This window comes from Pezoporus wallicus, unplaced genomic scaffold (assembly GCF_028554395.1).
Source record: "Pezoporus wallicus isolate ANWC-B61680 ecotype Strahan unplaced genomic scaffold, APGP_CSIRO_Pwel_v1 contig_4131, whole genome shotgun sequence".
In the NCBI taxonomy this organism is placed as follows: domain Eukaryota; kingdom Metazoa; phylum Chordata; class Aves; order Psittaciformes; family Psittacidae; genus Pezoporus; species Pezoporus wallicus.
This window is the reverse complement of record NW_026641950.1, coordinates 3,058,429-3,073,221: the sequence shown is the minus strand read 5'-3', so window position 1 is coordinate 3,073,221 and position 14,793 is coordinate 3,058,429. Positions and strand designations below refer to the sequence as shown.

Genomic DNA, 14,793 nt, shown 5'->3' with positions numbered 1-14,793 from the left:
TCACTACATCCTTTCGATCAGCCAAACAGGTTTTGACCTGTCAAACCAGGACCAGGTACTGTCCTGACAAGGAAGTGAAACAGAAATGTCTTTAATGTGAATTATGTGTAAATTATTAACATTAAAAGTCTGATCAAAATTGTCAGCTGTTTGGGAGTCTCTGGCTATTCCCTGGCAAATATTTAGGAGAAACATTGAAAACTTTGTTTGCTTTGTCTGTTCCTGTAGTTCTTTAAACCTGTTAGTTAGTTAGCAAAGCAAAAGTTGGGGCTCCAAGTTTTAGGTGTTCTGAAATAATAGGAATTGCGTGTCACTATGAAGCAATTCAAATTGAGTAAATACAAATTATCTGTCTGCCTGCAAGGGTTTATATCCTAAAAGTTTCATGTTAAACGAAGTTGTAACTTTTTTTTTCTTTTCCCTTCTAGAAAGCTGAATGGATGACAACTACTTGCAATCACGCACTTTATGCAATATGTGATGTATTCACACAATATTTAGAAGTACTTAGTGACGTTCTTTTGGATGATATATTTGCGCAGCTGCACTGGTGTGTGCAGCAAGGTAGGACTGTACCACATTATGCTAAACAATGTTAATGTTTTACTGTGTTGCATGTGAATAAACAAATGCACTGTTTGTCTTTCAGACAATGAGCAACTGGCACGGTCTGGTACAAACTGTTTGGAGAATGTTGTCATCTTGAACGGTGAAAAGTTTACCTTAGAAATCTGGGATAAAACTTGTACTTGCATGCTGGATATTTTCAAAACTACGATCCCTCATGCGTAAGATGATTGTTAATGTTTATACTTTGTAAAATAGTTTAGCTAGATGACTTACTAATTTCAAACTGTTAGGTATCTAGTAGCTGGGGTGAACAAAAAGCTGTTAGGTAAGGGAAACATTCTTGCAATGTAGGGATAAATTATGTGCTAGATATACTACTTCTGTGTTGTAAACGATGGAACTGTTAAAAGCTAGAATTGCCATTTGGAGTAAGGGGAAAAAAACCCAAACCCTGAAACGGTAACCTAATTCAGTTTTTAAAAGGTGGATTTTTTGAGAAGTACTGCGTTGATTTTTTTTTTTTGTCATTTTCATAAGAGAAGCGTGCTATTGATAGGTAGACTTGTTAGGAGGCTTTTTCTGCGGCATACTAAAATACTACAACAATCCAAGAGATTTGAGCCTCTGTGGATGATAGTTAACTTCCATCATAGGTTTCTATGAATCCTAATTTTTTCCTGAAAATTATCTGGCATATTTGGTAACTTTTTCCTTTCATAGTTAACTCTGTGTGAAATTTCTTGGAACAAGGCCTGTACTGTTCTAGGTATTATGTTATACGGATACATCATAGAGCAGAATAACAAGAGATCACACTCAGCATTTTAACAAAGATGAGGGTTTTTTTCCCCTATCCCAGCAATACTGAGGTGAAACACCACTAGTTATCAAATCTGATCATCTTAATGTTGAACTGTTGTACAATTACTTGTTCTCTATTTATCAACTAGTTTATAACATTTGCTTCTGGGTATTACCTAGTTCAGGCCTAAAGAAAACTGAAACAAAAGGGAACCTTCTGCACATCAGTCTTTCCTTAATTTAGAGTTATGTATCAGATAGCACTGTAAGAGAGCTTCATTCATACTTAAAAGATGAGTTATTCCATCTGTCACTACCTCACCCACTTTTCTGTGTGAGCAGGTATGAATTACTTACATCCAAAAAATAGTACTAAAGTAAAACTGGGACATCTGGGAATTAGCAGGAAAATTTGTTTGCGTTTTGGTAACTGCCAGAAATAGAATTTGAAACCGAGTTTCCAGATGTAAAAGTCCAATTGAATTGGCCGTAACTTACTATGGCCTATACCTGGGAAGATTCTGAAGTAAATACTCCCTAGCAGAACATTTGCTTTGATTTCCACATATGACCAAAATTTCTTACAGGTGAATGTTAGAAATCCTCCTAGAGCACCATTTTGGACATCTAAGGTTTTAGACACATTCAAAATACTCTTGTTGCATATGTGTCAAAGCAGATACAGCTAAAAGCATTATTCCCCGTGCTTATGGCACGTCTGCTTTTCAAATGAGTTATTTTTCGTAGGAGGGTATCTAACTCCTTCCCTAGATTTCCGTTCTTTACTTCTCATCTTCTTTTGCAATCTTTCTATGCCTTCTTTGAGAACTTCTTTATATTATTCTTTTTTATATTTCTGGGTAGGGGGGGAGTTCCCAACTTTTGCAGGGTAAAGTAAATCTTACTTGGATTTTACACAAGTAATCCCTTGAACATACATAATTAGTCTCCTTTCCTATGGGGAAAGCATGCCTGCTCTCTTCCAGATAATTGTTGGGTGACACAAAAGTGCTCAAAACCGTCTTTTTGTTTTGATGAAAGCTGAAGCTTTTTAGGTGGGTAAGATAAAAATTATGATAGCAACATACAGGTATTCATTCACATTTTTAATGGAGTCTTTATACTGCCTCTTTTTTCCTTCTCTTTCTGAGCCTAGGAGGATACTACTTTCTGTACAGCTCCTTCTCTTTTTTTCCTCTCTTTTTACGCGATCTGGTTCTTTTTCTATGGCTCGTGGTTTGGCATTTTATATTTGTATTGTGTAGTCTCTCTGTTAGTCCCAATACTTAAAGAAGGCATCAGATTCTCCTTTTAGCTTTGTTTTACCATATGTGGAAGTAACATAGTAGCTACCATTGAAATGAAGACAGAGACAAATCACACAGTGTATATATGCAGGTTTTATGGGCAAGTGCTTTATTGCTAATTGTTCTGAAGCAGTCAGATGCTATGAATCTCTATAAAATGTGAAGTGTCTTGACAGAGGTTTTGATTAATCTGATCAGGTGGGATTAATTTGTTCTTTTTTAGTATTCATATAAAACATCTTCCACATCTTCAATTTAAGAGTGCAGCACTGCCTGCAAGAGTTCCTGGTTGCAGTACTAGCCTCTGCCCATTCTTGGCAAATTCCCTTTTTGCAAGAAAGATGATCATATTATTTCCTTGTTTGGAAAACAGCACTAGACTGTTTACTCAGCTACCAGTTTCAGCAAGGATCACTTACTAGAAAAGCCCAAACTACTCTTGTCAGGATTCCACAGGATCATTGAGGTCTTGATAGGCGAAGTTACTAACACAGAATCACACAGAAGGGCTGAGTTTGAAAGGCTCTCTGGAGGTTGACTGGTCCAAGCCTCTTGCTCAGGCATGGCCACCCAGAGCAGTTTCCCCAAGACCATGTCCTGGCTTTTGAATATCTCCAAGGAGGGAAGCTCCACAGCTTCTGGGCAACCTGTGCCAGTGCTCCTTCATGCTCAGTGAAAAAGTGCCTCCAAATGTTTAGAGGAGTTTCAATTTATGCCCATTACCTCTAGTGCTGTCACTGGGCACCACTGGGAAAAGCCTGGCTTGGTTATCTTTGCATCCTTCCTTCAGGTATTTATATACTTTGATGAGTTCCCCCTGAGCCTTTTCTTCTCCAGGCTGAACAGTCCAAGCTCTCTCAGCCTTTCCTCATAGGAGGGATGCTCCAGTCCCTTCATCATCTTTGTGGCCTTTTGCTGGACTCTCCAGTATATCCATGTCCCTCTTCTAATGGGGAGCCCAGGATTGCACACAGCGCTGAGTAGGACAAGATCACCTCCCTTGACCTGGACCCCCAGGCCCTTCTCTGCCAAGCTTCTTTCCATCTGGGTGGCCCCCAGCATGTACTGGTGCCAGGGGTTGTTCATCTCCAGCAGAACTTTGCGCTTCCCCTTGTTAAACTGTATGATGTTCCAGTCAGCCCGTTTCTCTAGCTTATTGAGGTCCCTTTGGGTAGCAGCACTCGTATCAGTTTTGTGTCATCAGCAGACTTGCTGAGGGTCTGTTCTGCCCCATCATGCAGATCACTAATGAAGATGTTGAACAGAATTGGACCAAGTATTAACTTCTGGAGTACACCACTAGTTACTGGTCTCCAACTAGACTTCATGCCCCTGATCACCATCCTCTTGGCTTGGTGATTCAGCCAGCCTTCAGTCCGCCTCATTGTGTGCTCATCCAGCCCATACTTCATTAGCTCATTTTAACAGCTTGCTTGAGTCTTCTTTTTATTTCATTTTTATTCTGTTTGTAAGTTTTTAATTGAAGTTTTTTGAAGCTTCCTGAGAGCAACTTTTGGCTCCCTGGTGCTGAGAAAGTCAGGATGAATGCCCTCTTGTCCTCAGGAAATTCAAGACGTAAAATTGGTTCCTTGCGCAAATTATGATGATCTAGCTTTTGCTGGCTTATAATGGCTCATTATTCCATTACTTCCTTTGGCAGATGGAAGTGTAAGACTTTATAACCCAAAATAAAAATGTTAACTCTAATCCAGAATAATCTGCAATTTGTGTCCTGGTGGCTTTCAAGAATCAATTCAGTTCTATGCTCTACTTTATTTCTTGTCTCATTACATGCCTCAAGATTTTATTTTATCTCCAGTTTGTCTTTTTAGTTATATGGTCTGTAGTTGTGTGGACATCAGTGATATGTTAATTCGGGATCCTTAACACAGTGGTGAAGATCTCATTTAGGATAGCAGACACAAATATCCATCACGTGTTTCCTCACACAGATTGAAGCTAAATAGTTAGAGATTTTAACAGTGACAGATTACTTTAATCTACTGTGTAGCAGTAAATTTGAAAGAACAAGAGATGATGGGGCCACTTAGGTTATGTAACTGAATTTCCCTCAACTCCTGGCAGGAAGAGCCAGCCTCAGTAAGATCAGTTAATGCAGAAATTTTTTAGTGCTTAAAGGCAAATATCCTTAAGAGAAAAAAGTGCTAGGGAAGACATCAGAAGTATTGTCAGTGACTTGATACCTAGTAATAGCGATGAATCCTAAGTGGAAGTGTTGAATCCTAAGTGGAAATAGAACTGCAGTGTTGTAACATATCCCAGACAGAGAATGCAGAACATCTCCAGACGTTCGTGCTGATTTGTCCTGGGGTACATTCATTCCCTATTCCATGTGAATCTTAAGGCACTGTGAGGTAACAAGGCCCACTAATGGCACTAGAGCACTGTCCAAAGCCAAATTCAGTATTTCTGAGAAAAGTGAATCAGCCTCCACATAAGCCAGTTGTCTGTCCAGGGCCATTGGCAGAAATGGTCAAGTTCAAAAAACCCAATACTTAAATTTTTCAGTATGTGTGGAAGAATAAAATCTATACTTAAACCATCAATTAGTTTATTGCCTTATGGAATTATCTGTATCTGACCCTCTGTTCAACTGATTTAAATAAAACCATACAAAAACCCCACCATATTGAAGAGGGCATTTTAGAATATTGGTTCTGATTTGTATTTCAAACTTACTAATTTGGTGCTGGTTATGTGTTTTCAAGGCTGCTGACTTGGCGACCAGTCAGTGGGGAGTTTGGCTCTGTATCTCCCTCTGATGCAAAGGAAAAACTGGTAAGCTGCTGAAATAAAAAATACTTGGAGAGTTTGATGCAAAAGTGTTCTGGTGTGGAAAAAGTGAAAAGTACACTTGGTTTAAACCCATTTTTCAGTTTTGATGCACTTGAAAAGGGTTTTTTCCAAATAAAGCGCTATTTAATGCTCGAGAGAAAGCATTTGTTTGCAGCAAAGTTGGCTTGCAGAAGTTGGCTGTTGGTCATTATCTGTGTATGTTTTAGGTAATGTCCTGTGTCTGGTAGGTCTCTGTAATACTGTATTTAAGGTTTGTTTTCTGATTTGGGCCATCATTTTTGTTTCATTTTGCTCAGTATTCTCTTTGATATATTGGTATGAGGAGAAAATGCTGGAGGTGGAAAGATTGCCAATTAGACTGACTTTTTCTTTCAAATTTTCTCTGGTAATAAGAATTTAAACATCAGTATTTAAAATAGAATGTGTATAACCGTCAGATTCCTTAGCAGTGATTGAATAAATTGATGTAAAATTTAGCTTTGCCTACAAGTGGCAGCTGTGTAGCTACTTCACTACTCATGAGAATTAGTTTTGCTTTTGGACATTCTCACTAGATTGCTGCAAGTTCTTTATAGATTAATGAAGCATTTGATAAAAATTGCTCAAGGATATGGTCCCAAATGAGTTCTACTAAGAGAGACTTGACTCCCTCCGTTTAACTTCGTGGAGTGCTAACATCATTTACTTTCAACAGAGCGTAAATAGCCAGTGATAGCCAGTTTTCATTATACAGGTATTTTACATCCATGACTGAATGTGTTTGTTATACCTTCAGTCATTTGTAGTGGTTTGATATATAAAAAGTTTTATCTTGGCTGTGTTTTATGTCAAATATAACAGCATGCAGAATGGCAAATATAATCAGTGTCTTAGTCATGAATAAATTGAAAGATCTTTTCTCTTTGAAATAGTTTAACTTGAATGTTTTCAAAAAGTTTGTCTTATGTGTAAAAAAAAGCACTTTACTACTCCAAAGTTAACAGAACTTGTATAATAAATAGTGTTAAAACAGATACATTTTGGATGCTTTCTTTTGGTAGGTAGAATTCTTGCAGGCTTTAGATATTTCCATCTGATTTTTCTTCAGGCAGTTCAAATCTAATGAAGTGTTCTATTATCTACTATTGAAAGTATGTTTATACTTAATAGAGATGAAAACCTTTGTAACTCACTGGCAAGAGATGCTGATACATTCTTCATAGGAACTGTATGTGTAGATTTAAATCTTGCTAACAACATAGGGAATTAATGTGTAGTCTCCAGTGGCACTTACGGAACAAATGCCAATAGAGGTGCTGGGTTGTTGAAAGGGGCAACAATTGCTATATATAACTGCTTTGCAGTTAATGATAACATATTTTGCCATTAATTACATTAATGACATTTCCCTATTTTGGTGGCTGCTTTCTGAAATGCAAACAATAGGTATTACCACTGGTCTTAACACTTCACATTCAACTGCTCGAGAAGGAAGATATTTATTAAAAAAATAAATCAAAACCCCAGCAATTCATCTGCCAAAGTCATTGTGATTTACCTCACAATATAACATATTACAAGATGGAGAATAAGAATACACTGAAGAAGTCTGCTGAAGCAGCTCTCTAGCAAGAACATTTTAAATTAAAACATTTTCTTGACCCACATATATTCTCCTTCATCATCATTTTACTGTGGTAAATTCCCATAGCACCTACAAACATGTTAGGAGCTTGTAAATGAGAACATTCAAGGGAGTAAAGGCCAGGTAAAGATTGAAGTTTGATGATACCTCTTATTAATGAGACTTGTCATTTAAGAGCTGTGTGTTCATATTTTCACCTGTTACAAAAGGAATACTCACAGAAGCTGTTAGAGGTTTTATTGTAAATCAGAGCAGATAACTCTATTTACCAGTATTGAAACCTTGCAGCAAACCTCACACATTCAATCTGTGTTGAAACAGCCAATGTCTGAAGCTATAAAGAGCACAACACTATTGGGGATCAGATCGCAGGAGGTTTCTGTAAGTTAATTTTTAATCGTTTTGTTTTGTTTTTCTCAGGATACCATCTCACAGAAGTCAGTAGATATTCATGATTCTATTCAGCCTAGATCTTCAGATGGACGACCATACCAACCCAGCCCAGGGTCCACAGTAGGTGAAGAAATGAATAAAACCAGGCCAACAGCAAGTGCGTGTTTTGTAGTGATTTGGCATTTTATATCCATTACATAGTAGTAGTTAGCAGAAGTTTATTTAGCAGAGGTTTAATATCTTTAATTATAGCCCTAGCTGTAACTTGAGAAACATCATGTGAAGAAAATTACATTTGTCTTCATGTAGCATGACAGAATGCTGTTGGGGTCCTGTGGGTCCACGTTTTTCACCTGTGCCTTACAAATCTAGAGTTCAGCTGCTAACTCGCAGGCCTTTAACCCAGATCAGTATATTGTTTTTAATTAAGAGCAGAGTCCTTTCTGTGCAGACAGCAACAAAAGCAATTGCTGGGGGATGGGGGGAGCGGGGAGGAAAGTGTATTTAGACTGATTTGAAGAGCGTATATCAAGATATACTTAAGATATTTGTGCAGAGTTAATGTGTTGGTGCTTAAAATGCTCATACCTGGTGGTATTATAGTACTTGCCACAAGTACAAACAAGCATCAGTTTTATCAGTGCTGTCCTAAGCTTCCTCTGCCTTTGTGCAGTCTTAGCCTGTCATTCTTGCCATTGCACTGATGCTAACAAGATCACTAATTCTGGTGATTTTTAGGTAACACTGAATATTTGTCCAGTATTTGTCAGGCAGCTTTAAGGTTCGGAAGTAGTTCTTAAGAACCTGCCAGTTGTTAACAGTGGTTCATAGAATCATGGTTGTCAGTCCTGGTTTTATAAGAGTAATTCAGATGGGTGGATTCCAGGTTTGGTTTATGAATGTGCTTGAGGTTAAACTGTTCTTCAACTTACCCCCAAAATAACTCAAAAAAGAAACAAGTAATGTAGTTCTTCAGTTAACGAGCAGTTTTCTTTCCTTTAAAGAATTTCCAGAACAGAAGTTATTTGCTGCTCTTTTAATCAAATGTGTTGTACAACTGGAACTCATTCAGACTATCGACAACATTGTATTCTTCCCAGCAACTAGCAAAAAAGAGGATGCGGAGAATCTAGCAGCAGCACAAGTAAGTAAAACTGATTGGTGTCTTTCTTTTTAACAGGTTTTCCTCTAGCGAATAAAAATTCATAAATTCCCATAACATATTCTAATTTACAGTTTTTAGAAGTGCTGGAGAATTTCCAGCAGACTGTTAAGGTCTTTTACATCTTGTATTAAATTGCACTTGCTGTGCTGAGGCAGTGCACTGTGGAGGTTAAAACATGTATTGTTTAAAGGGATTTCTGTAACTGGGATGTAGATACAACTTCCAAATGCAGTTTTAAGTTTAAACACGAGTACAGATGGAAACAGGGTAGGATCTGAGTTAATCACTGGAGCTTGCTGAAGTCAGTTGCAAATTTTTACTTGAGATCTCTTCCTTTGTAATAGAGAGATGCAGTAGACTTTGATGTCCATGTGGATACACAAGACCAAGGGATGTATCGTTTTCTAACGTCACAGCAGCTTTTCAAACTCCTCGATTGTCTGCTGGAATCTCACAGATTTGCTAAAGCATTTAACTCCAACAATGAACAAAGAACTGCTCTCTGGAAAGCAGGTGAGTCAGTCGCCTCGGAGAGTCATTTTGTGAGAATGTGTTACTGTGCTTTGAATTGACCCAAAAATAGGTCAGAAGTGCTAGGATGCTGAAAATTAAATTGAATATAAGGTTTTAACTTCATAACCCTAAAATCCCTAAGGGGAGACCACCTCATCTGAGCAAATACCCTTTGGATTTCCTAAGACTTAAGGATTCACTGGGTTACAGCTGCCAAGCTGATCCCTGGTTGTCGGTGCGAGCCTCATACTTGGAAGCTGCCACCAGAAAACTCCGAAACTATTAAGGGTGTTTGCTTTACCTACCAATGTTGTATAAGTGTCATTTTCTGAAATAGCTGGAAAATGGACTCTCTTTAGCATTGCGTCTGATCTATTCTTTGCCCCACAGTAAGCTATATTAATATTTGAATCCAAAACCAGCAATAAACCATTATACACTATATATATATATATATAAAAATATATATATATATGATTGAGACAAATTGGTCCATTGTTCTAGTGGTTGGAGTGCACTTTTAACATACACCCACGTTTCAAATGTACTTGGAAGCCTATACAAAAATGGGTGCCAAACACAATTCTGGTACATATACGTAGGTTAATTTTTAGCAGGACTCTATTGTACTAAATGTAATGAGAAAAAAATTCCATAAGGGGGTTCTTTTGTCTATATGCAGAAGATGCTTAGAAGGTGGAGGACTGTAAGGGAAAATGTCAGATGAAACAGGAATCTAAACAGATGCTTGGAATTTCTCTAGGTTTTAAAGGCAAATCAAAGCCTAATCTTCTGAAACAGGAGACTAGCAGTCTTGCCTGTGGGCTGCGCATCCTGTTCCGTATGTACATGGATGAAAGCCGTACCAGTGCATGGGAGGAAGTCCAGCAAAGGCTACTCAAGTAAGCTCCACATAGCTGAACCTGTTGATGTTACTTCTGATGTTAAAGAATGTTTATTTAAAAGGGTAGACTTCTGTTTGCAGTAAACTTCCTAGAGCTAACAGGTGGTGGACACAGTGTTCAAAGCCAGGCTGGAAGAAGCCTTGGGTGATATGGTTTAGTGTGAGGTGTCCCTGCCCATGGCAGGGGGTTGGAACTAGATGATCTTACGGTCCTTCCCAACCCTAACTATTCTATGGTTCTATCAACTAAACCCTGCTTTTTTCTTTCACTGTCCTTGGATGGTTTAGGTAAATGATGCAGTTTGGTTTTGTCTGCAGGGAGCACTCGGATGGAGGAGCCTGTGGGCATACAGAAGCTTTTGGCCTTTTGGTTATTACTGTGAATACTGAGTTTCACCTGAATGTTCTTAGTTTGCAAAGCTGTGCAAGCAGGTGTTGATATAACAGAGGGCTTAAAACATGGCAGTAACGCAGTGGAAGTACTTTAAGGTTTACAGACCAGGGAGCAGGGCTGGTTGCATCAGCATGAGATTGATTTTTAAAGTCTGTGTACCGTTTTGTCACATGCAGTCTAATAACTCTCAAAGAGCACTTGATATGCTTTAAATACATGCACAAACTGCGCAGTCCTGATTTGTTAGTGTATTTATTCCTGGAGTCCTGGGACTTTGAGTTGAACAAAAATCACTGCTTTCTGTTACTACTCGGGCTTACAGTAGTTTTCATAAAATGATGCTGTTCTGCACCAGGCCTCTACACTGGTACAGTTGTAAAGCCCTCTCTGCAGTAGAGCTCTAAGTCAGATGCTGGTTAACTAGATTTTGTGTCTTTTCTCTCTAGTGTCTGCAGTGAGGCTCTGAGTTATTTCCTTACTCTTACTTCAGAAAGTCATCGGGAAGCCTGGACTAATCTATTACTCTTATTCTTGACTAAAGTCCTGAAGATAAGTGATGAAAGGGTAAGTAACTGTTTGGAATGGTATTTAAGACAACACTTAGAGGTAAGAAGTAGTTTGAGGCCAGTTCTTCACACACAGTTAAATACTTGACATTAAAACTTCCTTCTGCTCTGTAGACCCTCTTCATTGAGGGAATGTACATTGAAATGCATACACTTGACGCACTGAGAGTAATGCAGAGTGAGGGTGCAGGAAGTGATGAAATAAAACATGTCTGAGAAAATTCAAAAGATGCTAAAATCTTTTAGAAGCATGTGTGAAATTGCTTTTACCCCTTTCCTGCTGAGGAAGAGGATTAGTGGCTGATAATTTATTCAAAGAACTAACTCCTGTTTATGCCTCCAGTGCTGCATGTACATCACCTTGACCTTCTCCAAAGCAATTCTGCAGTAAATGAATCCATATTTGGATCTCCCTTTATTTCTAACAAAACTTAGCTGAAATACTAAGTGAAAAGGGTCCCCTGTAACAAAAACCTGGTGATAGAAAAACTTTCTCTTAAAAAACAAGCATTAGAAAGGAGCTGTGTGTAGCCATTGAGCATCTGTCAGAGTACCTCACTGCTGTCTTAGCCTTACTCTAGCAGTGCTGGCTTCAGTTACAAAGTGTTCCTGCTTGTCCCTTTGTGGGTTTCTCACCTTGACTTGGGAGAGCTTTTAAAACCCTTCACTGGCAGCATGCCCTCTGAGGTGTATTGATGTGTAATAGAATAATTTCTTCTGTTTGTTTTCTCCTCAGTTCAAGGCTCATGCCTCATTCTACTACCCTCTCTTGTGTGAAATTATGCAATTTGACCTGATTCCTGAACTTCGAGCTGTTCTGCGGAGGTTTTTTCTGCGGATTGGTATGGTTTTCCAGATATCCCAGCCACCAGAACAGGAGTCTGGATTAAGCAAGCAGTAGCAGATAGTGACTGAGTATTGCTCTGTTGAAAAGTTTCTATTCCTCAGCTAAGTAAAAGGACCAGGTAGCTGAGCCATTCTGTCTGGATATCCATAAAAATGATTTCTTTGTCTGGCAACGTGTATCCAAGGGTTAACGGTACCGATGCTTACAACTGTAATTAAGGCTTGCAATACTCCAGTCCCTTTATTTCCTGACGGATTATCTCTATTGGTTTCTCTTACCTGGCTCATGCTGAGCACAGAGCCAGTTTTTAGCACAGTCCTTCTGTCAGCATGGGCTGCAGTGTCCTTTACTGTCCTAGACAGCAGTTTAGCAACAGATGTTTATGGTTGGTGTGAAAGTAAAATGTACCCAAAGAACTATATATGTAAAGGTTTGAGCTTCTGCAAGAAGTACAACTCAGGAGAGCTGTATTTTGAATGATAAAATGTTTATAGTGAAAAGAAGATTATTGTTCATGGGAAAAGATATTTAGCAACTATGTCTGATATTCTAAGATTTTTGCACACTCAGGCTGTCTGAGACATTGGGAATCATCCTTCTGTGAAAAATGTACAGAGATGCAGGTCTGTAATATAAACTCTTTAACACTATACAGTTCTTCCTGGATTGTTTTATTTCTGTATTCTTGATTTGCTGAAAACCCGTAACACTTCACTGTTTACCAGATGCACTAGAAGTTTGGGTTTATTTTTTGGGGGTTGTGATCTTTTTCTTTTCTTTCTTGCTTTTGTTCTTTTTTTCTACCTTCTTTTTTGGTTTCATTGTAGCCCAGAAGTTGGTGTTGCTGACTTTTGTCAAGAACAGAGGTAGAAATATCACGACTGACATAACTGCCTGTAATATACATGTTTTAGGGCTTTTAACTATAATGAGCCATTGAAATGATGATCCTTCAAGGACTGGAACTTGAATCGCTGCAAACAAGTCTAGGTTGTGTCTGCTGTCAGATGTTTTTTGTTTGATGTAGATTTCACTCTTATGTACAGAATTTAGTGTTGAATATATTCAAGTAACAAATCTGGCATGGTTTGGGGATGGTTAAATTTATTGGAAATGTATTCATACTGTGAATTGTGCTCTGATGGTTTAAAGACAAGATTGTCAAGCATTCTGTATTACAATGGATGTAGAAATTTTTTTCAGATGGACAAAATGTATATGGTACAGATATGTAAAGTTTTCTATGTAAAAAAAATTCTGTACAACTTTCTGTACAATATTTGGTTCTCATCTGGCATATTCTAATCAGGTTATAGGTCAATAAAGTTTTTGAACTCTTTCATCAGTGCAATCAAAACCAGTCTAACCCACAGCTACTTGTCCTACAGCTTCCTTTGCCTCTCATGCTCTCATTCCAAAGGAACAAATCCCGGGCCTCTGGGGGCAGATAGGTGGGTGCCCTTGATTGATAGTTGTGGAAAGAATAGAGGCGCTTGTAGGTTGACCAGTCAAATGAACCCTGCAGTGCTGCAAAGACAGAAACTCAAACACCGCAGTCTGCTTTCTGGAAATTAACATATTAATAGGAAACAGATTATAACATTTTGTCTGACTGCTGCCTGGGAATATGTCATCCAGCTGGAGCACCTCTGCTATGAAGGAAGGCCCAGCAAATTGGGCTTGTTCAGTGTGGAGAATAGAAGGTTCTAAGGAGACATTAGAGCAGCTTCCAGTGCTCAAAGGGGGGGCCTACAAGAAATGTGAGATGGACTTCTTCCAAGTCCAGGTAGTGGAATGGTTTTAAGATGAGATGAGATTTAGAGTAGATATTTGTTAGAAATATTTGGTGAGGCACTGGCACAAGTTGGCAAGAGAAGCTGTGGCTGCCCTGTACCTGGCAGTATTCTGGTTCTAGTGAACTAGATGATCTTTAATGTCCCTTCCACCCCAAACTATTCTGTGATAAAACTTGGGACTAGCAGAGGATAAAAGTGTGACAACTGAGAAGTGGACAAGGGAGTCTGACCTGACAGAGAAATATATCTCCCGGTAGCTGCTCACAAAAGTAAGCAGTTCAGTGCAGTGAAGGGAATTAAACAGCATGACCTGTGACTAGGAGTTTTCTCATAATGTTAACTGGAGTGCAGCAAAACCAAATTGCATTTAACAAAATCAGAAGGGGGAGAACTGAGTTATTTTAATTAACTGCAGTTGTACAGCCTTTCTTCTTGGGCTGTATTTTGTTTTTTTTTTCAGTTTGTTGTGTAATGTTTAAAGGTTAAACCACTGTATTAGGTCAGACCCAAGGTCTGTTGGTCTGACAGTGATCAGTAATAATGCTTGGTGTACCTATAATGTCTTCCCATTCCTCTTGATATCAGACTCTCCCTTACACCAGTGGCAAGTGGTGTTACTGGTACTATCTGTGACCCACAGCACTGCTATAACAGCTAGTCATGTATGCCCACTTCCTTTTTAAATGGCTGTGTTCAAGATTCCTCAGCACCAAGTACAACAGATTACCTAAAACATCTGGTAGTTTGGGTTGTGATTTGTGGGGTTGAGATTTTTTTAAGCCTTATTTGCTTCATTGTTGTGTGCTCCTATTTACTAAGGACTTAACCTTACAGCATGACCTTCTCAGGCCTTCCCTTAGTAATTGCTTACTTGGAAGAGGCCTAATACGCTGTTCAGCCTTGGATGATTGGAAACTGAACTCCTGGCACATCGTGACTCTCTCCTGCACCTCTCTTTAGCTGTTGCAGTGCCAGAACTGCACTTGCTGTGCTCTGGGTATCATTTTCAACTTGCATCTACACATCGTTATCAGAAAAGCAGGGTCAGAGGCAGGAAATGAGTTCTACATCAGTCAGCTCAGCTCTGAGCTCAGGC

The 14,793-nt window shown here is 38.8% G+C and overlaps 1 protein-coding gene across 4 annotated transcripts in view; it reads left to right on the top strand.

Annotated features, from left to right (window-relative positions):
- Positions 1-13,241, top strand: part of ARFGEF1 (ADP ribosylation factor guanine nucleotide exchange factor 1) — a 93,086-nt gene extending 79,845 nt beyond the window's left edge. For all 4 annotated transcript variants that reach the window (XM_057426061.1, XM_057426060.1, XM_057426059.1 and 1 more), the window contains 9 exons: positions 429-564; positions 650-788; positions 5,408-5,477; positions 7,540-7,669; positions 8,517-8,656; positions 9,022-9,190; positions 9,954-10,092; positions 10,935-11,052; positions 11,791-13,241. In XM_057426061.1, the coding sequence (XP_057282044.1) occupies positions 429-564; positions 650-788; positions 5,408-5,477; positions 7,540-7,669; positions 8,517-8,656; positions 9,022-9,190; positions 9,954-10,092; positions 10,935-11,052; positions 11,791-11,955 (1,206 nt within the window). In that variant the 3' untranslated portion in view covers positions 11,956-13,241. The remainder of the gene's footprint in view (positions 1-428; positions 565-649; positions 789-5,407; positions 5,478-7,539; positions 7,670-8,516; positions 8,657-9,021; positions 9,191-9,953; positions 10,093-10,934; positions 11,053-11,790) is intronic.
- Positions 13,242-14,793: the final 1,552 nt, after the last annotated feature.